At 39.2% G+C, this 22,165-nt stretch overlaps 1 protein-coding gene across 3 annotated transcripts; it reads right to left on the reverse strand.

Annotated features, from left to right (window-relative positions):
• Nucleotides 1-506: 506 nt before the first annotated feature.
• Nucleotides 507-11,237, reverse strand: LOC137189525 (zinc finger protein ubi-d4-like). Of its 3 annotated transcripts, none has more exons than XM_067599441.1 (11): nt 11,004-11,237; nt 9,091-9,251; nt 8,584-8,691; nt 8,216-8,412; nt 6,867-6,959; nt 6,534-6,618; nt 5,921-6,055; nt 5,150-5,281; nt 4,582-4,694; nt 3,518-3,599; nt 507-2,440 (listed from the first exon to the last, which is right to left on the reverse strand). In XM_067599441.1, exons 1-11 carry the CDS (start codon nt 11,033-11,035, stop codon nt 2,355-2,357), a joined length of 1,224 nt encoding a protein of 407 aa, XP_067455542.1. In that variant the 5' UTR covers nt 11,036-11,237; the 3' UTR covers nt 507-2,354. The 3 variants fall into 3 exon arrangements, with proteins under 3 accessions (XP_067455542.1, XP_067455543.1, XP_067455544.1); XM_067599442.1 differs by having other exon boundaries at nt 8,216-8,409; nt 11,004-11,235; XM_067599443.1 differs by lacking the exon at nt 5,921-6,055 and having other exon boundaries at nt 11,004-11,200.
• Between the last annotated feature and the right edge of the window lie 10,928 nt (nt 11,238-22,165).

A 22,165-nucleotide genomic window follows, 5' to 3' on the forward strand; every position in this document is an offset into this window, starting at 1 on the left:
AGGCTTGGCTCTTCAATTTAGTATCCATATTTTTATTTCAAACTGAATGTGCTGAAGGACAAAAAATGTCACTTACAGTCTGGACTGTATTTCTCTGGAATTTACTGCTTTAGTTGTAGTTGTAGAAAACAAGCAGTAAAAAAACAAATAGTGAAGGATAATAGTAAAATAGGTTTCACATGAAGCAGCATTATGGATGAGACACAGACCAACAAGGTCTAAGTCAGAATCACAGTTGAAGATGAGGTCTGGTTGTACCTGCTGCACTTCAGCACCACGGACAGCTCCACAGCCTGGCTAAAGAGAAGGGAGCTGTCCAAGTGCTGAAGCCAGGAAACACACACCACTAATAAACTGAGGTTTTTCTTGTGTTTTGTGGCTCATTTGATCTTTCTCTCTATCAAACCAACATATTTAAAGCAGGTCATGAGCACCACATCCGCTGATCAAAAAAAAAATTTCTGTTTAACTTTACTGAATGCTGAAAAACAACAATGGACACAAGATTCAAATTCAAAGTGATTTTTATTTCAGTCAGGCTAAATCGGCTTCATTACCAAAGAAATGTAAAAAATAAAAATAGTACAACAAAGTACATCATTTTACAAATACTCATAATGGAGGTCGGACATATCAGAATAATCAAATAAATTCAAACATGTCACAGTCATAACAAAAATAGAAAAAGTCAATACAGTACATAGAATGCATTAGGAGCTATATACTTGAAGTGTTTGCTATACCATAGACTTTACAAAATTCTACTAGAAAAAACTCCCAATACCAATGACATAACAGGTTATATAAAATGTAAAAAAAAAAAAAAAAAAAAAAAAAACAACCAAAAAAAAAACCAACTGATGTGTGTGTGCATTCATACAGGTGCAATCTGCATGCAAATCTGCCTCAGTGTGACGAATGATAAAAGCAGCTACAGTTTGTCATCGACTGTGTGTGTGTGTGTGATCAGTTTGACAGCGGCTGTTTAAGAAATGACTCGTGTGAAGGTTGACGTCGCTGCCAAACCGGTTTCTAAAAACGCTAGCACAAAAGACATCTCTGAGAAAAAGGAATGCGCCTTCATGGTTACAACTTTCATATATTGAACACACAGCAGGCTAAAATATGGAACCAGTATCAGTTTCCCCCGATAAGAACAGCATTATCTAACTTCTCAAAAAAAAAATCTTGTTTTTCCCATATAAGACAATGTAGCTCTGTCGGATGAGGAAATAATGTAGAAAATGTGATGAATGTTTTAGTCTCATGAGCTCAACCGACTTACAGTGTATGCTCAGTGTTGTAGTGTTTCGTTAAATAACGGAATCAGCAATTAAAAGATGGTTAAAGTAGCAAGGCCAAAGATTTTGTGCTACCAGCTTAACGAGTCGAAGCCAAAAAAAAAAGTTGTTGTTTTTTTGTTGGCAGGAACTTAAGACTCAGTTTTGACCATCTTTGATGTGGAATGAAACAAAGCTGGTTTAAGTGACGATGAAAAGCTCTGCGTGGAGCAGAGTGACTGGTCGTTGTCGTGTGTCATTTCCTGTGACGATGGACCTTGGCACTGACCGGCTCCCCTTAAGGGAAACCTCATCGAACAGATAAATGCTCCGATGGATGAGACAAAAGTACACAGACAAATGTCACTACAAAAGTCCACTAGTAACCAGAACAGTACTATCAATAATAATAATAATAATAATAATAATAATAATAATAATACTCCTTGACAACAGGATTCATTTTGAAAATACATATACAGTATGTGGTGATGTTTTCTGTTCCCCACATCCAGGGAGTAAAAATAGATAATTTGGCAGAAAAAAAAAAACAAACAAACTGTGGTCTCCACAGTCCACACTGTGTCTTTGAGTGTGAAAGGGTGCAGATAATTAGCTGTGATGCTAATCCGTTTGCTCCTGGGAGCTCCCATGGAGACAGCAGTTACTATGGTTACTGCATGCTCTCTTGTCTCTGTATCTAGTGTGTGTAACAGTCCAGGAGAGAGAGTGTGTGCGTGTGTTTGTGTGTGTGTGTGTGTGTGTGTGTGTGTGTGTGTGTGTCTACACTGTATATACACGCACAATATTTACTTGTTGGACAGCAAGCCTCGGGGGGCTTTGCAGGCAGGTTGGTAGTGACGGTTTGATCCCCACGCTGACTGGTCTGAGGTCTGTTTTGGTTTTGAGTCCCCCCGGTCGACACTTGTGAAGCCGATCTGCAGTCTGGCTCAGCTACAGCTGGACAGAGCCTGAAACTCTGTCCTGAGAGAGGAGGTCTGACGTTTTTGCTCGGGGGTGGGGTCCCGTTGCAGAGGGGGCGGGACTGGGGGGGTGGTGGTGGTGGATGTGATGTCACTCTGGGGTGGAGCTCTGGTTCTGCTGGTATATGGAGGCTTTATCCTTCAGCAGAACCAGGCACAGGTGGCAACTCCAGCTCCCTGCAAAAACACACAAACACAATGAGATCAGCCTTGTTACTGTACAATGTGGTGTTGAAATAACCTGCATCTAAAATTTAGTGATTAAAGTTTCCCTCCACGGAAGTCTTGTGTCCAGTAGTCTGTGTTTGACGATCGCTTTCACCAGTTAACATAAACGTCGTTACAAATCACATCAACCAACGCTATTTAACATTATTGCTGTGAGTTGACAGCAGGCCAAAATTAATCATTGGCTATTTTCTCTCTGCAAGTTTGTGTCTGTACTCAGCCGAAGATCATTTGTGAGGGAAGAGTTTCCACTCTGTAACACCGCTTTTCAATTTCTGAGTGTTTCTGTATCTCGAACCACCCCAACAGAGTGAGACATCGTCTCTCTAGAGGATCATCAATTTCAGGAGTTGCATTCTCCAGTTAGACATTCATTCACGTATCAATAATTTAAGCTGATCAACTTAATAGTTTTTGGAACCAGGACCTTCAGTATTTGGATTAAGTCGCTCCACATGTCTTCTGCTAGGTAAATATAGGATATTGGATCGGACTCAGAATCAGAAAGTCAAGCCAATATTATATTAAAGGACTCCGATCAGGGCCAGAAAAATGTGAGCGGACCACTGTTCACCAGAGCTGTATTAAATCACTTTTAATGCAAACCCAACAGTTCCTACTTCAGCTGCTTCACATTAAAACCATTTAACTGGCAAATACAGGGCAGATTTTATTGTGAAGGGTCACAAACACAATATATTTGGCAACTGAGGTCAGCAAGTCAGCTGTTATTTTCAGCATTTTCTTAACAGTAGATTACTTTTAAATATTTCAGGGAGTGATGGAACAAGACAAAGTTTCCCCAACCTTATCCCCAATCAGTCATCTTCTAACCTATACACGTGACAGTCTGATCGACCTATCAGATCAGACCAGATGGCACGTGGCGTATCATTAAGATGACCTTGGACAATCTGGGCAGCGACCTTCATGGCTTCTGACTGTAACCCTGGACTAAGTGATGATATCAGGTACGACCAACACAGTGCACATGACTCTTGTTTAACTTGTTGAGTGTCAACTTACCCTCTGGGGGTTCAGTCATGGGGGGAGTTAGACAGTACATGTGGTAGCCTCGGTCGCAGTCGTCACAGAACAGCAGCTGGTCCTACAAAAAGGTCAGAGTGAATTTCAGTCAACCAATTATACAAGTAGAGATAACTGAGCAGGCACAGATTGTGAGACAGACTTCCCGCCTACACACACCCAAAAAAACTGGACTAAAGGCCAAACTAAAGCTTGATTTCATGCACTTCAATTCTAATAGAGCAAAACCACCAACTAGGATTCAAGAAAACTAGCGAATAGCTGCAATATCCACTGACATCATGGTTTGTCATTTCATATTGTTTTAAAATATTAAATTTACTTTCATTCTAAGATGACTTAATTCATTTATTTAAGATTTTCATTATTTAAAATGAATTGTCCTCCTGCTTGATTTGTGTAAGTTTAAAAAATTAAAGTGTAATATTATGAAGACAGTGCAGAGTAATCGAATATTCAGGGGACTGACTGACTGATTTTGATGTTTTTAAAGGATTAGACCACATTGTTGACTTTTTCCATCATCTGTCACTACCCTGCTAGCAGGTTGCTGCAAGTTTTGTTACATGTCTGACATTCACACTCTTGGACGGTATGTGCATTTGTCTGTCTCAACGGGGACAGATTTTGGTTGGACAAAAAGCAGACAAAACCACTGTCAGCCTGACACATCCTGCAGTTATGAACTCACACTCAGGAATGAGAAGAAAAGTCTGTTATTAAGGTATTAGGTTGTGTTCTAGGCAAGACAAAACATGCAAAAGCTGCAATAACACTGAGTGTAAGGACGTTTTTCTCTTGGTTTCATGAGCTGCTGTAAAAACAAACTTTACATCTGTATATACCGCAACACTGCCAACATTCTTTCACAGCAAAATGGCATCTGCAGTACCGTCTACAAGTTCTACCACGACTGCTGTGAGACTTACATCAGTGACCAGTAAAGAAGAAGTAAAAGGGACAACAGGAAGATACTTTTTAAAGGGAAAAAAAAAAAAAAAAATCAACATTTTCTTCAGCAGCAGTATCATAAAGGTGCTCACATCATTCTCTGAGGTGCCGCAGACGTTGCAGCACTTGCACTCAATGCACTGCCAGCGGTAGGTCTTCACTGCAGCCATCATCACAGGTGTGAACTGCAGGCATGTTGGGTGGCCTGGAGGAAGGAGAGGACATTTTTCATTATCGTACTAATAATACGAGGACTAAGTAGCTCTACACTGCAACACAAGAACGATGCTGTTTCTGTATTTCTTCTACATGGATCATCATCTTTCAGCCTGCAGCTTTAGCCTCAGTCTTTTAGCACAATATGCGTGTAGCCATCAAGTGCATATTTAAGACCCTTCCTACAAGAATCTCCTTTTAAAACATGTCAGCTGGAAACATTAAAACTCAGCCAGAGACAGTTTTTAATAGTGTTTCTGCTAGCTAGCTGCAGCTGATAAAATCCACTAGCGACAGTCGTCATGTCTGGACTTAAAGCTTCATCACCGTTTTCATTGTAACAACAGAACGGAAAGCCTGACAGGTGTAGCAACAGTAACTATGGCGGGCAGGGCTTAGCAAACAAACAGTCTGTTAATGGAAAGAGACATGACAGGCTCGTACCTGAGCGTCCACAGTCTGAGCAGGATACCAGCTCTTCTGATTGGCCAGTCTTCTGGTTTAAGGTGGAGTCTCCCAGACAGAAGTCGCAGTAATCGTTGGGCAGCGCCAGTCCGTTTGGACCCTTCTTAGTTGCTGAGAATGAGTGAAGAAACCGTTCAGTGCACATTAACACTGTCACTTTAAACTGGGCTATCATGGAAAACCAGTTGAATACCACTAACTTCCTCCGGATGAATATATCAAAACAGGACTCACTTATTGTGTAACTTCAGTAAAATATATTTTACAAATCAAATATTTTTGCAGTTTCACAAACCTTTTCCCGACACGTCAGCCGACAACACCCCTTTATCTGAGAAACTACTGTAACTGATGATGTATTGACTCATGACCCAAACTAATGAATGTGTGACAACTAACAACACGCACTTGTTGAATGAATTTGATAAACACGGTGTCGCGTGCAGAAAAGAAAAGCAATGCGATGGATATGTTGGGGGAAAAAAAAAAGATGGATGATATGCTGGAAAAAAAAAAAAAAAAAAGCCAGGAATCCCAACTGTGCAAGCATGTTTCAGTCAGGAACATTGAGTCTAATCCCAGATTTGGGATTCAAAATTATGAAAATCAAAAAATGAAAAGAGCAAAAAAAAAAAAAAAAAAGAATGAGAGAGAGACTTCCCTTTTATAAACACACACATGCTACATCGCATGCAACCAAACCTCCCGCCCCTCTCTCTGTCTCTCTCTCAGCACTAGAGAGTGACTCACTCTTCTGCTCCTCAGGCTGGCGAGGAGTGGGTGGTGCCTCGATCTCCTCGCGGTCCTCGCCCTCCTCCTCGGCCAGGTGAGAGTGTGTATAGTGGTAGCTCAGGCCAGGACGGTTCTTGTAGCGCTTCCCACAGACTGACACACACACACACGGTGATACAAGAGTGTTATGGTGATGGCGGCTAACTACCGTCCAAAAAGGCCCAAGGTGGAACAAGAAAACAGCGCCGAACATCAACCCACAACCGGCTTTATTTATGGAGGTTTTTTTTTTTCAAAACAAGGTTAATTTTTGACTGACGCGCTAGTACATACAGCGGAGGTGAGCATTTGCGCAGTGAGCTATGGCCAGCAGGAAGTTATACAGCACACACGGAGTGGCATCTCAGAGGGGGGAAAAAAACAAAAAACAAAAAAAAACAACAAAATGCATCCAGCAGGGCAACTTTTTCAATTTCTATATTGTCAAACTTTAGTTCCAGATGGGGTCTTTCAGATCTCACCATGCATAGCAGAAGGCTTGTCTTTGTCTTTCAAGGGGAAAAGCAAAAGCCTCTCTTGCCGACATGCATGACACACACACACAGGCGCTACGCAGGAAGCTTGTACTCACTGTCGCAGGCGTAAGGTTTGTCCCTCTCCTCAAGCGCTGCGGCTGCAGCCTCCGTTTTCTTCTTGCCATTTTTGTCACTGCGACCCTGAAGGACCCATGGAGAACACGTTACAGTTGAGATGTACGGTGATACTGAGAGAAAAGCGCTAAACATTTACATATGTATTTGCATGTTCATGTGTTTTCTGATGACTGCCAAAAAAAGCTGTGACATTTGGTGAAATAAAACATCAATATGTGCTGAAGCTTTAGCTCCGGCGCTTAAACTGACCCGTGATCATACCTCTGGCATCCTAAGATGGACCTGACTGCAGATTAAGATACAGCACTCACCTTGGACTTGCTCTTGCCTCGCCTCTTGGGGGTCTCATCCTCAAAGTCTTCATCGTCAAGGTCATCCAAGTAGTCGTCGTGGTCCAGGACTCTCTGCGGTGAGAGGGTCTGGATTAGGTCTCACTGTATGAACTCTTCATTACCTCTGAACCATCATTTAGAGTTTGATGCTTGGTAAGAAGTTTTTAAACTGTTCAGATATTTCCTACATACCTTCTACATTTGTTTTCAAATATGTTTTGGGGCATTTTAATGCCAGGGACAGTGTAGACATGACAGGAAATGATGGAGATAGGGGGGCGACATGCAACAAACATCAACAGCTGGATTCTAACCGCAGACGTTGCAGTTATGGAGCATGCGTCTTAACCAGTAGGCTACCAGAGCACCAGCTGTGCCTGCATCTCTATACATACTAACTTTATAAAGATGTTGCTGATGCAGGTAGTAAGGACAGACAATCAAACAGTGCTGAAATGATAACATAGCTCACACTGTGAGTTAATCAATAACAATGACTTTTGTAAAATGTTATTTCAATGATACTTTTAAAGCTGTTAAAACAACTATTTTCATACTATGTCTCTTGGTATCTAGCTGTGCAGATAAATCCGATTTGATCTGTCTCTGAGTTCGAGGTGGATGAAAGGAGTTTTGTTAGTGGTGCTCACCTCACTTCAATGAAAAATGACTTCAATGAAAGATTCTACATCAATGTGTCTTTCCAGAAACAGTTTTTCTTTGAAATTACTTAATAGTAAAGAAACTCTGAAAACTGCTGACAGTGTGTTCTGTTGATTAAGAATTATTTTGTGTCAAAGGAGGGTCACAGAAGTTTATTCCTGTACGCTAGTGAAAGAAAATACTAAGTTAAGACGCACAGTTGTCTGTTCCAATGTTTTGAGCATCTGACTAGACAAATTTTACCTTTACAAAGGATTGTATAATTTGCTGTGGAATTCATGTGATATGAGAATGACTGTAGAAGAGCCGTGGTAATTTTGTTATTGTTCATTGTTTGTTGTCAGTTTTATATATTAGGTTAAAAAACATTGAGGCAGTCTGCCAGTGGATATGTGGTTTGGCTGTGTAGCTGCGTTGACAATCTGGAGATCTCAGCAGACTGAAGGAGTAGTTAGAGGATACAGTTGGATGATTTGACATTTACATCATGTTTAAAGAGGATGGAGAAAAACGTACATGATTTAACCGAAAAGGAAAACATTTCAATTGTGGCTAAAGATTATCAATAGATGAGAAAAGATTTGGAGGAGAAATCTGTCGTTCCAACTACAAACTGTGACTGATTTGGAGGGAAAGAAGAGTGTTAAGCCAACTTTGAGTCTGACCTTGCGGATACGCCCAGAGGACGTGTGAGTGGTCGTAGAGGTGGCAGGAGGCTCCACAGTGGCTGCATCATCCTCAGGGCCGCGGAGGTCCGTTACTCCACTCCTCCTATCAAGGGGCTCCCCCTTCAGCAGGGCCTCCAGACTGCTGCCATCCACCGCCCCCAAAGCATCACGCTTCAGACCCAAATCCAAATCTGCTACACACATTCAGCAAAATAGTTATGCTCGCACATCAGGACACAAATGTGAAAACAGACCTACTCATGGGGCAATAAACAGATCATTTTAATGGTAAAGTTATACCAGCATGAATGAACCCAGCGCCTTCGCTGTTTCCGTGACAGGAAAAGTTCAACCAGTTGTGATACCTGCTTTGAGAGAAGGGAAAGCCAAGCGGGGGTCCTCGGGGGGATGAGAACGCCGTTTCTTCCTCCAGCGACGGGCTGGGTAGGTGTACAGCTGCCCCGGAGCTACACCTGATGTCACACAGCAGTAATAACGGAGGAACCAACAGGTGAAGTAAGTCTCAGTGTGATATATGGCACTTTGAAAATACCCTGAGAATAAATTAGCCTTTTTGTGTCTTGTAAGGTTTGTGTTCTGCACAGATGGCATGCTACTATTTTATTGATGTACATCACGAATCGATATGACAAAAATATTTAAAAATCACATATAGAAAATCAGTTTAATGTTCAATGCAATTAACTGTGTTCCACTGTGATGCATTACATCAGAAAACGTCTACAAGCAGGTAAAACAAGACCTTTCTATAACTTGATTTGTTTGATAGTATTTGTAAATAACATATGATTCTATCATCATGATAAATATAAATGATAATAATGAATTATCATTCAGCGCTAATTATATACCTGCGCTCCGGTGTCTCTTCTCCATCCAGATGTAACAGTTGGACTGGGCCACACCAGTCTGAGAGTCCAGGAAGGGCATGAGGATGCTGCGCTCGGCACACAGACGAGCGTTGTAACTATGACACTGCTCCATGGCATCTCTGTAATACTGCTCGCCCAGCCTGAAATGTGGACGTTGGACACTGACAGGTCAAATACCACAGAGCAGGACAGGCTGTTAATAATAACTTCTGGATAAATATGGCAGAATTAAACTGATTAAACAGAGTTAAATTAATAAAAATTGTAGGGCTGCATCTAATAATTAGTTTCATTCATTGATTAATCTATCGATTATTTTCTCGATTAGTTGTTTGGTCCAGAAAATGTTGAAAGATATATCATTGTTTCACAAAGGCCAAGATGAAGTTTTCAAATGTCTCATTTTGTCCCGACCAACAGTCCACGACCCAAAAGTATTCAATTTACTGCCACAGAAGACTAAAGAAACCGGAAAATATTCACATTTTAGAAGCTGGAACCAGATAATTTGGACAATTTTTGTCTTAAACGACGACTCAAACAATTAAGAGTCAGCAATTAATTTAATAGTTGACAACTAATCGATTAATGGTCTAATTGTTGCAGTTATTTATCTTCTATTTTATTCATTTTTATATTCAGTTAGTATATTTAGTTACTGTATATAATTTAGCCTTTAATTGATTTTTTTTTTCTTTTACCTACCTCATTATATTTGTATTTTAATTTAGGTCAAGTGGCTGCTGTAACGCTTTAATTTCCGTTTGGGATTAATAAAGTTCTCCATCAACTGCAAAACACTGTTTTTACCTCAAAAATATATTTGGCATTTCTGTACTTCAATCTGTCGACTCGTACGCAGATACCAACATAGCTGCAATAAGTTAATATCAGCTCAAATATATCAAATCTATCAGTCTATGATCATTTATCAAATGTTAAACTCAAACTCTATTAAGAGTTGGGAAAAAAAATGTATACATTCACATTAAAGCTCGTTTTCACGTTAAAACACATTTTCTTGAGTGGTTATGTGGCTGCACATATCAAACTTCTCTGATTATGGGATCACACAGATTGGCTTTTTGTTTGCTGCAGTGTGTAATCACTGCAAATGGCTCTTCTGGACGAGCCACTGCTACTTTGCCTGCATATTACAACGTCCTCATACAATGTAATTCATCATTCTCACTTCCACCGCTTTGTAATATCTTTAACATTATTATATTTAGGACACGGCAGCAATCTTCGCCGTATCGATGAGGAGTAATTATCACAGTATGGTACTGGGGGGTGAGTGCCCTTCCTCTCAAATACAGTATTAATTCTCGGCTTCACCATTTGTCGCATTGTTATAGCAGGGCTGCTCACAGACTGTAGCTTTGACTGTAAGATCTTGAATGAACTCACACATATATTACCAAAATATGACTTCAGTACGACCCTTCACACCGACAGCTCCGGCGGAGGGACGTAGGAACAAAAGGTTGATTGTTAGCGAGCCTCTCAACAACAAAGCGCCCGCCAAGCTGACAGGTTACTAGAGCAAATTAACTCTCTCCTTCGTCTGCTGGCGGGCGACTAGCAACAGTTTGGTAATATTGTGTGTCACACCATGTATACTCAATCCTGAGGAGTTCAGTTATTGAATGAGTAGCGGCTGAAATGTAGCTCCACGACGCCTCATTTCTGTTTGCCTACAGCTAACAAGCTAACCGCAGCTCCGCGGATAACGTTATCCTCTTGGGACAAACATTGTATTGAGGGATACGTGATGTTTCTAGCTGTTTACACTCTCCTGCGTTTTACAGCAAAACAATGATTAACCAATTTCACATTCGCCCCTGTATGACTGGTCGTTTTACTCTCACAAGAAATAAATGTAAACTTACACTTTCACAACACTGTCGACGGCCGCCGCCATGTTTGCTTGTTGCGGTTGTGTGAAGTGCCACTGCGCCTGCGCAGAGCCGTTAGTGGCCGTTACTGCCTCCCGCGGTGGAAAACAGGAAGTGCAATTTCTTCATGATGCTGTTGGATCAATGGGATCAATGCAGCAGAACAAGAGGAGGGTTTTCTTCTTCTTTGAGGTTTGTTGGCGGTTGAAAAACAACGAATTGGCGCATTACCGCCACCAACTGGTATGGAGTGTGGATCACAATGTGGTATTCATAATATTTATTTAAAAAAAACTCAAATATTCTCAAATTAGTTAGTCTAAGATACTGAAATAACACTTATTTCTTGAGTTCTTTTGCAGAATATCTATTAGATCAAAGTGTACTTTTATGTTTCTGAGGTTCTGAATTAGATGCCTTCTTTCTGCCTCATATTTCTGACAGTGTAGCATAACATGCTCTACTGTTTCTTCTTACCCACAGCGTTCACATCCACTTATATTATGTTTACCTATTTTGAACAGTGTAATGTTTAGTCCAGTGTGTCCAAATCTAAATCTTGATATTATTATCTCATCTCTTTCTCCCACTTTCCTTTGAACTCTGTAAAACCATCGTCCTTTCCTCTCTTCCTCGCATCGCTTTTGCCATTTTTCCTTCACCTTTCCGTCTCTGTTTAATAATGCTCCTGATTTCTGTCTTGCTGAAGCTGATTGCCAAATCAATGTGATTATTTTTTGTGGCCTCTTTTGCAACCTTATCTGCCATTTCATTTCCCTTGTTATTGTCCTTCTTCTTTCTTGTCCTTATTAAATATGCCAACTCTGTTCCTCTACCCAGATCTCTATATTGTATTTCTTCCTTTAAAAATATCATACACCCTCCTCCACTGCCCTCATTTCTATCTCTGCGGATACAATCATAGCCTTTAATAACAAAGTCTAACATTGGCTTAAACCAGGTTTCTTGAGCACATATGATTTCTGGTTTCTTTGTAAGATCTTTAATGAATCCTTTAAACTCTTGGCCACTTGCGATTAAACTTCTTGCATTTCATTGTAGAATAATCAGATTGTCTTATCTTTTATTGATATACTCCCAGGATACATCTTTTATACCCAAAAACTTCACAATTCACAATTATTTTAATTTTCTCTTTTGTGTTTGACTTGATTGATACAATTGATTACATAGGCAATGAACAAAATCATCTTATCCACTGTCAGTGCTGTGTTAGTTTTCTCTATTTGAGCTACTTATGATCTTTAAAATTGGTGAACTTTACCCTCTTTACTGCCTCTTCATAACTTATGTTGTCAACAGCTTTCACTTGCTCAATTTCCACAGCCGTCTTCCTGACTTCACAATCACCATAAGTTATCCTGCGTTGGCCTCCACAATTACAACATTTATGCTGCACATTATTTCTACAGTGTTTAACTCTATAATCACCTCCACATTTGGGACACTTCTGCTTTCCTTTGCAAACCGCTGTTATATACCTCTGGCATTTGTAACAGAGAAGCAGGTGAGGGATATAGGGCCTAACTGGGAAGCTCATACATCCAATTGTAACTTTTTCTGGAAGTACAGACTCCTGAAACTCCAAAAGAACAGAAAAACTATCGACCCTTTTGCCATTAATTGTTTTTAGCAATCTCTCTTTATCTACAGGAATACCTGTTATCAGTCCCCGTCACTCTACTCTTACCCAGAATCCTTTCACTGACAACAATGAACCAGTCTACACTCCTACAACACAAACCAAAACAGTAGCAGCTGCCTGTCACAGAAGGTTGCAACACACCAACTTAATCCAGGCCAGTTTACCAGGACAGGCCGAATTATGCTAAAGCTAATCTACTCCTGATCCCGAACGAGCCCCCACTTGTCACACACAGGCTCAATGCATGTGATAAAGAGAGGAGATAAGTCAGGTTAAAGTGCCAATTGAATGTTTTATTAGAAATAAAACAACATAACTATTTACAAATGTGTATGCAGCAAAAATGTCAAAACAAATCCAAAACCCAGAGAGATGTGGAGCGAAGCCGAGAGAGAGAGATAATGAGACCAGGCAGGTAGTTAAAACCTTGGTTAAGACCTACACAGGTGTCACCATATTATCTTAACTACCCTCCCTGACAACAAGCTCCTGTAGGAAGTGGTCAGTTGAACCACTGCAGGCAGAAAGGGAGGGGTCCTAACACCATTTTCTTGCAAATACTTTCAATATGCAAAGCTTTATTTTTCTGTTCTTCCGTTTTACATGTTACCAACAAGCCTCCATCTCTCAAAATCGTAGCCATTTCCACCTCTCATAGCTTCTTCTCCTTCAATACCCTCGACTATCGGATTTAGATTAACACGCTCATCCTCCTTTCTGAATTTAAGGATTATTGTAAATTCCTCTCTCACAACCTTTTTGCGAACAACTCTACTGTCTTCATCTGATCTGTCCTCTTCAAAGCTTCTTTTAATGACTCGGCTCACTTCGTCTCGCCTGTTTTTTTCTCCTTTTCCTCGTCCTCTCCCACTAGAAACTGGAATCCAGTCATCTAAATCCATATCACCATTTTCATATACTACCTGGGTCGCCATCCTGATGTAGTCACAAACCAGTTTATGCCAACCGCCAAGTCCAAAGTCCTGAAAATCGTTGTCCATGAGAGTGTTGCGATGAGACAAAAGATATTTAAAGATCTTCTAATGGTCAGTATGAATAGAAGGAGTGATTACGGCAATAAAAAACTATTTCAATGTTCATTTGGGCACCTGACTGCTGTGAAAGTAATTTAACAATGGTAATCATTCATATATCTTTCTCCTCTATCTATCTCCTATTGTTTTCTGTATTGTCATGCCCTTTAAGACAGCTGGGTTGCAACATGAAACCTGGGATATCTATAGGACACTTGTAAGCAGGTTATTTGTGTCAGTTGATACCTGGTCCACACACCGACCTGCTGTGTCTATCTACAATATTAGCCTACTGCCTTTTAAACTGTGGACATAAATGGAGATGTTTCATTTATTCCTGAAACTTGATAACATACCTGTTTGTTGTCATTCTTGTAATGTATATCTGTGAAGACATCCTATACCTAGACTAGTGGAGCTTTGAGCCATGATCCTATTTAAAACCTGTTTACTGACCTTTGACAGAAGTAGTTAAGAACTGGCTGAGGGCCCGGTTGGTAGAGTGAAATATCTTAGAAATATTCTCTCTCAGAAATATTCTGCATCGTACTTCTGACTGTATTTTTAATTACATTATTTCAAAACCTGCTGATGCTCTTTTTGTGTGTTCATTGAGTGACAAGGCAATTTTCCACAACACTATTGTTTTAAGACAGGCTTAAAAAATTGTGATTTTTTTTGTTTGTTTGCTTATGTGTCATGATTTATGAGGTGAATGCATCATAGATTGCTTCTTATTACATTTTCATTACTACTGAGTGATTTGCCAAACCTTAGGCATTACATTTTACTATTTTATTTTGATTCTTTGTATATACAGTATCTATATATATATATATACAGTATATCACGTGCAAATAAAGACAGTTTTGATGATAAATAGTTGGCAGTTGCTGCTCATATTGACACATCAACAGCAGTAGAGAAGCAAAAAGTGCTGCACTAAGAGTGTTCATGAGCCAAGAACACGATCTAATGTGAAACAAGATTGTAGTATGTCTGTAGTATAAATATTTTAGGTATCAGTCTCCCCACCTTAATTATTTTAGTTTATATATCCCATGGGGAAATTTGTTTTGGACTCCGCACAGTTCCGCAATAAAACAGCACAGAGCAACAACACAGACATGCACACATTATGAAATCCACCAATCATAAAAAAACATAAAACATGAAACCAGCAGCGTGAAAAAAACAGGAAACAGAAAACCGGCAGCTGCATGAGGGCGTTGTGCAGGGAGGTCGAAGCTGCAGCTCACAAAGTAGGATGTTGGATGCTCACATGATGCATATTTCTAATAAAGTTGTTGTAAGAGCTATTTATTACTTTGGTTGTTATTTTATTACTAGTATTGTTTGATTTTTATTTATTTACTTAAGATTAGATTTCAATAGTATTTTTTTTGTTGGGTATTTGTTTAGTTTAATTATTTGCTTGTTTAGAATATTTAATTTAGTTTAGTTTTCATTTTATTTTGTGAATTGCGTTGCATTATGGGCACCTGAAATTTTGTAGGTAGGCAGGTATAGGACCAGCATGCACCTGGGTGGGTCTATGGTTTTTAACCAGAGCAAGAGAACCAGCAGGTACCATGAAATGCAAAAGTTTTGCAAGGACTTCTTTTGCGTGCGTACACCACATGCCCTTGGTGCGTCAGTGGCCCTTTGATTTCTGTTTGATTTTGATTCTTGACCACTACAGTTGTGTTTGATCAAGTTCCTAAACTGGATCAAGTTCCAGTAGGGGAGAACAGGGTAAACAGAGCCAGTGGGTAAAATGAGCCACCCCCTTTATCTAGGTAACCATAAGCAAAAGTAATCATGTGACCACAGATTAAGAAAGAATAGTTCACATTCCTCAATCCATCTTGGCCTCAAGCACATGGAGAAAGCGGTCAGCAAAACAGAGCAAAAAAATGATTCTTGTCATGCCAAGTGAATTCATCATGTTACTAAAGTTATCAGTCTTGTATCTTAATTAAAAAAGATAAGTTTTGGACATTATTACATGTTAATTTAAGTCAGTATAAGATACAAAACAAGGTCATAAACTCAGCATAACTGTGGATCTGAGCCACTGTGTGAAACAGTTTTTTAAAAATAGAGGTTGTGGGGTAAAACGTGCCAGTGATGTTGGGGCAAGTTGAGTCAATGGCTCAATTTACCCCCAAAAATTATTTTAGGCTAGAGACACTGTTCATGTTTGATGCATGTTACAAGTGTTACAATGTTGACGAATAAATACCTAATTGTTGACTAATGTTAAATTTAAGCCACAAACAAACATGCTGTACATACAGACAGGTGACAAATTAAAGATTAAAGGAAAAGCCGACATAAAGTGTCTTAGTAAGGTGTTGGGCCACCATATGCTGCCAGAACAGCTTCAATGCTCCTTGGCATTGATTCTACGAGTCTCTGAACTCTTCTGGAGGGATGAACAACATTCTTCAAAAAGATATTTCCTCATTTGGTATTTTGATGATGGTGGTGGAGAGCGCTGTCTAACACGTCAGTCCAAAATCTCCCATAGGTGTTCAGTTGGGTTGAGATCTGGTGACTGTGAAGGTCATAACATATGATTCACATCATTTTCATACTCATTGAACCATTCAGTGACCCCTTGTGCCCTGTGGATGGGGGCACTGTCATCCTGGAAGAGACCACTCCCATCAGGATAGAAATGTTTCATCATAGGATGAAAGTGATCACTCACAACAACTTTGTATTGATTCACTGTGACTCTTCCCTCTAAGGGGACAAGTGGACCCAAATCATGCCAGCGAAATTCCCCCCAAAGCATAACAGAGCCACCAGATCCCCTCACTGTAGGGGTCAAGCATTCAGACCTTGAACAGTTTTTCCTTTAATTTGTCACCTGTCTGTATACACAAAAGCACATTTACACACATATTCTTTCTGTAGCTAACAAACAAAGATCACAGTTTAATCTTTACCGAAAGTGTTTAGGTAACATGTTGAACAGCAAGATGCAAACATATGGTTTTACTTAAAAGTACAAGTTTTTGCCTTTGTTAAATTGATGGTATTAATAAAGTTCAAAATTATTTTTAATTTTATAATTAATTTGTTGATTTTGTGTAATTTTTATATCAGTATTTAATGGTAGCACTATTTACCCCATCCCCATGCTCATTTTACCCCTATCTTGGGGTAAGTTGTGCCATTGGACTAACTTTTTTTGATGGGTCATTGTTCTAAAACCATAATAATTAGATAACTTGTTTTAATTTCCATGGATACACAACAACCTGAGGTATATATAGTAACTATTATTTAAAACAAATACACTTTCATTTTGCAGTAAAATCATCAAATGTAAAAAGTGGCTCATGTTACCCCGTTCTCCCCTATAGGAACTAAGTATAATGAAGCTGCATCTATAAGTGTGCACTGCTTGATGGGTATTTTTGGGATAACAGTGGCAGCCAATTTTTGCCCCGTGCCTCCAAACAGCCCTGTCTATTGTTTAATCTCTTTATCTTTGTTTCTTCTTTTTTTCCCCATCATTTAAAATCATGACACAAATCCTCCAGCTGTGGATGAATCAGCTCAGATGCCATTTCAAGTGGGCTGGACAATAGAGTTACTGTACAGTTCTGTCTTTCACCCAGATATAATCATGAGCCTTTCCTAACCGGACAAACACACCACTGTCAACAAACACACCACTCTCAACTGGCCTGTCAACTTTGCTTCCAATTTCCAAACTGGACAAATATATCAGCTGTTCTGGGACTGGTGTCAAAACTAAATAAATACAGGGCAAGATATAGACCCTGCAGTTACATAATCAACCTTCATGGTAATATCACACAGATGTAAGGACATTTTAAGTTTTTAGTCATGTCTCTGTTAAATAATATAAGTCCTTCTTATGAAGCATTCACAATATAATATAGTTGTGATCATATATAATCACATATGTTCAGTAGTTTAAAATACATTTATAAACAGTTTGAAAAGTGCCTGTCAATGATTTGTACATGTTTATAAGCAGTTAAAAAATGAGTTAAAACACACTGTAAAATTGTTATCAGCCAATATATAAATGTCAGGAGACTCATGATAGAAATTTTTAGTCCCTATAGTGTTTTTTCTCTTAACAGCTTGGCTACTACATTACTCACCATGCAATTACATAATGTCATTTCCTAGGCCCTCAACACTTTCACATCCTCCTACTTGCCATGTGTCAAGTGGCTTCAGCACAATTTGTGTGTCTAGTTTAGGTTTTAGATTTTTCCTCTTTTTTTTTTAGTTATAGGATATTTTGTATTTATTTTATTTTAGATATCCGTTTCTTTTTTATTTTAATTTAATGGTTTTATACTGTCATTGTCATTTTTATACTGCAAATATGTTAGTTACACAACTACTGTTTATATTTCAAAAGATGTTTAATTTTGCAACGCTCATCCCTGCTGTCGCTGAGAAATACAGCAAGATATTCACATCAGTGAATCATAGGTAGTTTCACTTTACTTCACAATGACTGGACAACATTAACAAGTATTAAAGTGTGAATGTACAATCATGAAGAATAAACTTGCATAAGGAAATGTTTCCATCATAATGCACCGAGTTCTATATCAGATGCACGTTCATGCTCAACAAGAATAAACAACATGTGTTATAAAATGTCCAAATGTCTCCTGACAAGTACTCTAACATTTATCAGTAAAGCATACATCGTGCACACTTTACTTAAGTTCCCTCTTCAAGGGAAACAAATAACTACTCACATTTGAAAACGCTACTAAGTATTTATTAGTGTATTATTTAGATTTACTGAGTTACCTGGCTGTCAGGACTTTTTTCATGAGTCCACGTTCCAGTTCTGTTGAGGTTCCAGGTTTTACTCAACAGTTATGGAGACAACCTGCACCTGAGCCCAGTTCTCAATATACAGTTAACAGTTATGCTCAGCAGAAAATACACACTGATTTTATCAGTATAATATCCAACAGCACATTGGAAAGTAGTTCATAGTTGCAGGAGGTGGACAAATTAATGGGTGTACACTCGATTAGGGTTTGAATTGTTCATAAAGTGCTACCAGTTTTATTTATTATCAACATTGCCCAATGTTTGGGGTTTGGAGGGATGGAGAGTCACATCTCTATCTACACATTAACTGATTGGTCCAGAACATCTCTGGCAGGGCTAAACTGACTTTAAAGTGGATGTTTTCCAAACCTAATCTTGTGGAAGGAAACTGAGCTCCCAAGATAAAGGTTGGCAGGACGAGGCAGTGGAGTGGCGGTAATTTCCATTCACGTAGAGATTGTTGTCAAAGCCTTCAGTATTTACTCTGTTCCCACTTCACTCCAGGTTTTCTGCTTCCTGTTTGCTCCTCACTCAGGCCCGGTCTCCACAGGATGCAAAGTGGACTTCTGTTCACAGTTCAAAACACAATTCAGTAATACAAAACATCAGATCTGACAAAATAGATCTCACTGTCACAACTGATAATATTAAACTGCACAAGAAGCCAAGATGACAGATAGATATTTTGTAAAGAGTTCATTTTTACACAGGAAGGTAAAATATGAGTCGGTTTGTATTGACACAAGGTGGTTTCAGCATAACTGGGACATTCAAGCCTTTGTATGTTTTACTGGGTAGAGCCAACACATTTTATCTATCCTGAAGTTTAGCCACAACTCTCCTTGTCACAATCATGAGCAACGAACAATCATTGCTAATGGTGTGATGTGGTAACGTTCGGCATTGCTGCAACTGAACAGAGACTGTTTAGCATGTGCTCAGGAAAACACAAATGAATTATTTGACCTTAAAGAACATTATTAAACATGATTTAAATATAAATTGGCCAGCTATCGCAACCATGATATTTAATGAATTTAACTCTGATCACAGTTCAATATAAGAATGCTCAATATTGTCTTTATTTTTCCTGGAAACTGTATTTTTCTCACTTTCCCGCTTGCTGAAGGTGTTAGTGGCACAGTGCTTTCATGTAGAGTGGGGTACTTTTCTAAGTGTGTTTCATATAGTATTCATGTTCTGCAAAAATAGATATTTTAGTTTAATAATGTACAAGTTTGTTGAGACAGTGGCTCAAAATTTTAAAGCTGTTGTGCAGAAGTTGTTAACTGTAGTTCACATCAGATCAAGAGTCTCCTATATATATCCATACATTCAGGGAAAGGCAAGGAGAAAAAGGAATGCAAAAACTTAAGAAGGGAAGATAAAGCATCAACACAAAACATATCAGAAGGTGAAAGAAAGAGAACAAGTTAGGAAGAACAGAAAAGGAGTCAAAATAAGCCAGTGGATTGATATAAGGAGGAGTTGCTTGAGTCAGGGCAGCAACCCAAGTTGAGATTCCTTGCTAGGGCATAAATTAATTTTCTAAAAGAGAATACATTGTCTTGTCTGAAAAATGAACAGGCAAGACAATGTAGCTCAGTGTCCCACTTTAGCAGAAAAGCTGTCCCACTAAACCTGAAAAAAACAAGGGGAAAAGGGGTTCATATTTACTTTTAAATAACAAGCAAATCCCTTCAAAACTTTATATAACTGGCCTATGTTAAGAAGGGTTGTGCCATTTCACAAAAACATGACTGGAGTAAGTGAATATCTGTTGTGATGGTGTCCCAGCACATTTGCAAAAAAGTGTCCCACTTTAGCTGAACCCACCCAACAGTATCTGACCTTTTTTGTCTAAGTTGCACACAGTTTAACCTACAAACACTTCAACAGAGATCTTTAAATGTTTAGAAATGTCTGAAATTAGACCGTAAGTCATTCATTTATCTTAAGCTCAAAACAAAATACCTTTAGGCTATTTGAATTGTGTGTGGGTGCTTGTATTTTTTTTAGACAAGTATACAAGTTAACAGTTTACAAACACGCCAGCAGGTCTAAATGCTGTTATATAAGAAAATAAATAGTTAAATAAATATCTTATAAAGTTCACAGGAGTTATAAGTTATAACCAGTGATGGGGAGTAGTTTCACTACATGTAATTAAACTAGTAGCTTAACTACAATCTGCAGTAGCTTGCTAGTAGTTGAACTAAATTCAAATTGACATGGTGGTTTTAGTAGTTAATGGGGTGGTGCCAAATCCAAATATTCGACAAATTACAAATATGCATTTTTTTTTTACAAATATTTTTTCGTACAAATATTTCTAAAATAATTTGTTTTCATACCCTAGCTGGTTTGCAGAGGTAGTTTATTGTCATGTTATTTGACTTTTGTTTTCTTGTCGGACCTCCAACACGTGAGGTGGGGATTGTTTGCCTGGGAGGAGATTAGCCTGTTAGCTCTGGCAGTGTAGCGCTCACTGCTCAGTCAGCCTGTGTGTCACACAGCTGCAGATATCACACTGAAGAAATAGACCACTATTTATAGCTGTGCCATTATTTCAACTTAGAAGACATTCCAGAGCTTGTTTGACTGGGAGGAGATTAGGCTAGTGCTCACCTGTTAGCCCTGGAACTTAGCCTATATTGTTGACAGTGTCGGCCTACCTTTAGTGTGATTGTTTTGAATTACGTCTACACTTAACAAGGATTGAGATATTTTGCATAGCCTGTTGGGCTGCTCTCCTTTTTGCAGACAGTAAGGTCTATAATTAGGTCCATAGTTAACAGTCTATTTTTGACCACTCATTTACTGTCCCCCTACTCAAACCCCATGGATTTGGAAAACAAAATGCTGAGCCTACATGTAATGACCCCCAGCCCAAAAAAGTCACACAAGCCCTGTCTGGCAGCATTTCACAGTCAATGCAGATCCAACTAAGATGATCTGTATGTGTGCATAAGTCAATTAAGCAGAGGCAAAGATGTTAAACATCTGTCAACATCTGCATTGCACAATCACTTTTCAAGCATCCTACCCTGTAATCCACCAGCACTTCTTAACATAGAGGTTATTAATGTGGATCACACAGCAGCCAACATTCTGCATCACCTCCGGGGGCCTTGTGAAACAATGGCAAGATTATGTTGGAGGGAAATTTTCTGTTGAGTATTTTGTAACAGATAACACTTTTACTTTCATCCAGCCCACATACCGCATGGAATGATGGCACTTGGGCGGTCCGCTCCTGTTTCCCAGTTCTGAGCCACAAGCAAGCCGTAGGTCAACCAAGAACAAACCAGATAAACCAGAACTTGTCCACATCCAGAACACACATACCTGAGAGCACCGCATTCTTACCAAAAAAGGCCCACATTTACTTTGGGATATTTGCTATTTTACATGCGAGCCATTTCAGACTCACATCCATTTTGTCCAGGCCAGAAGAAGGCCAGCAGTGCCACATCATTGGCTGAAGTGGCTAACTTCTGTATGCTATCTGGGGGGTTTGTACATAGAACAAACTTCACCAGATCCAGGAAGAGCTCTGCCTTTCCATGAACACTTTGGTGCAGGATGTGTCTACCAGGTGGAAT

The sequence above is a fragment of the Thunnus thynnus genome, chromosome 9, assembly GCF_963924715.1.
Source record: "Thunnus thynnus chromosome 9, fThuThy2.1, whole genome shotgun sequence".
Taxonomy (NCBI): Eukaryota; Metazoa; Chordata; class Actinopteri; order Scombriformes; family Scombridae; genus Thunnus; species Thunnus thynnus.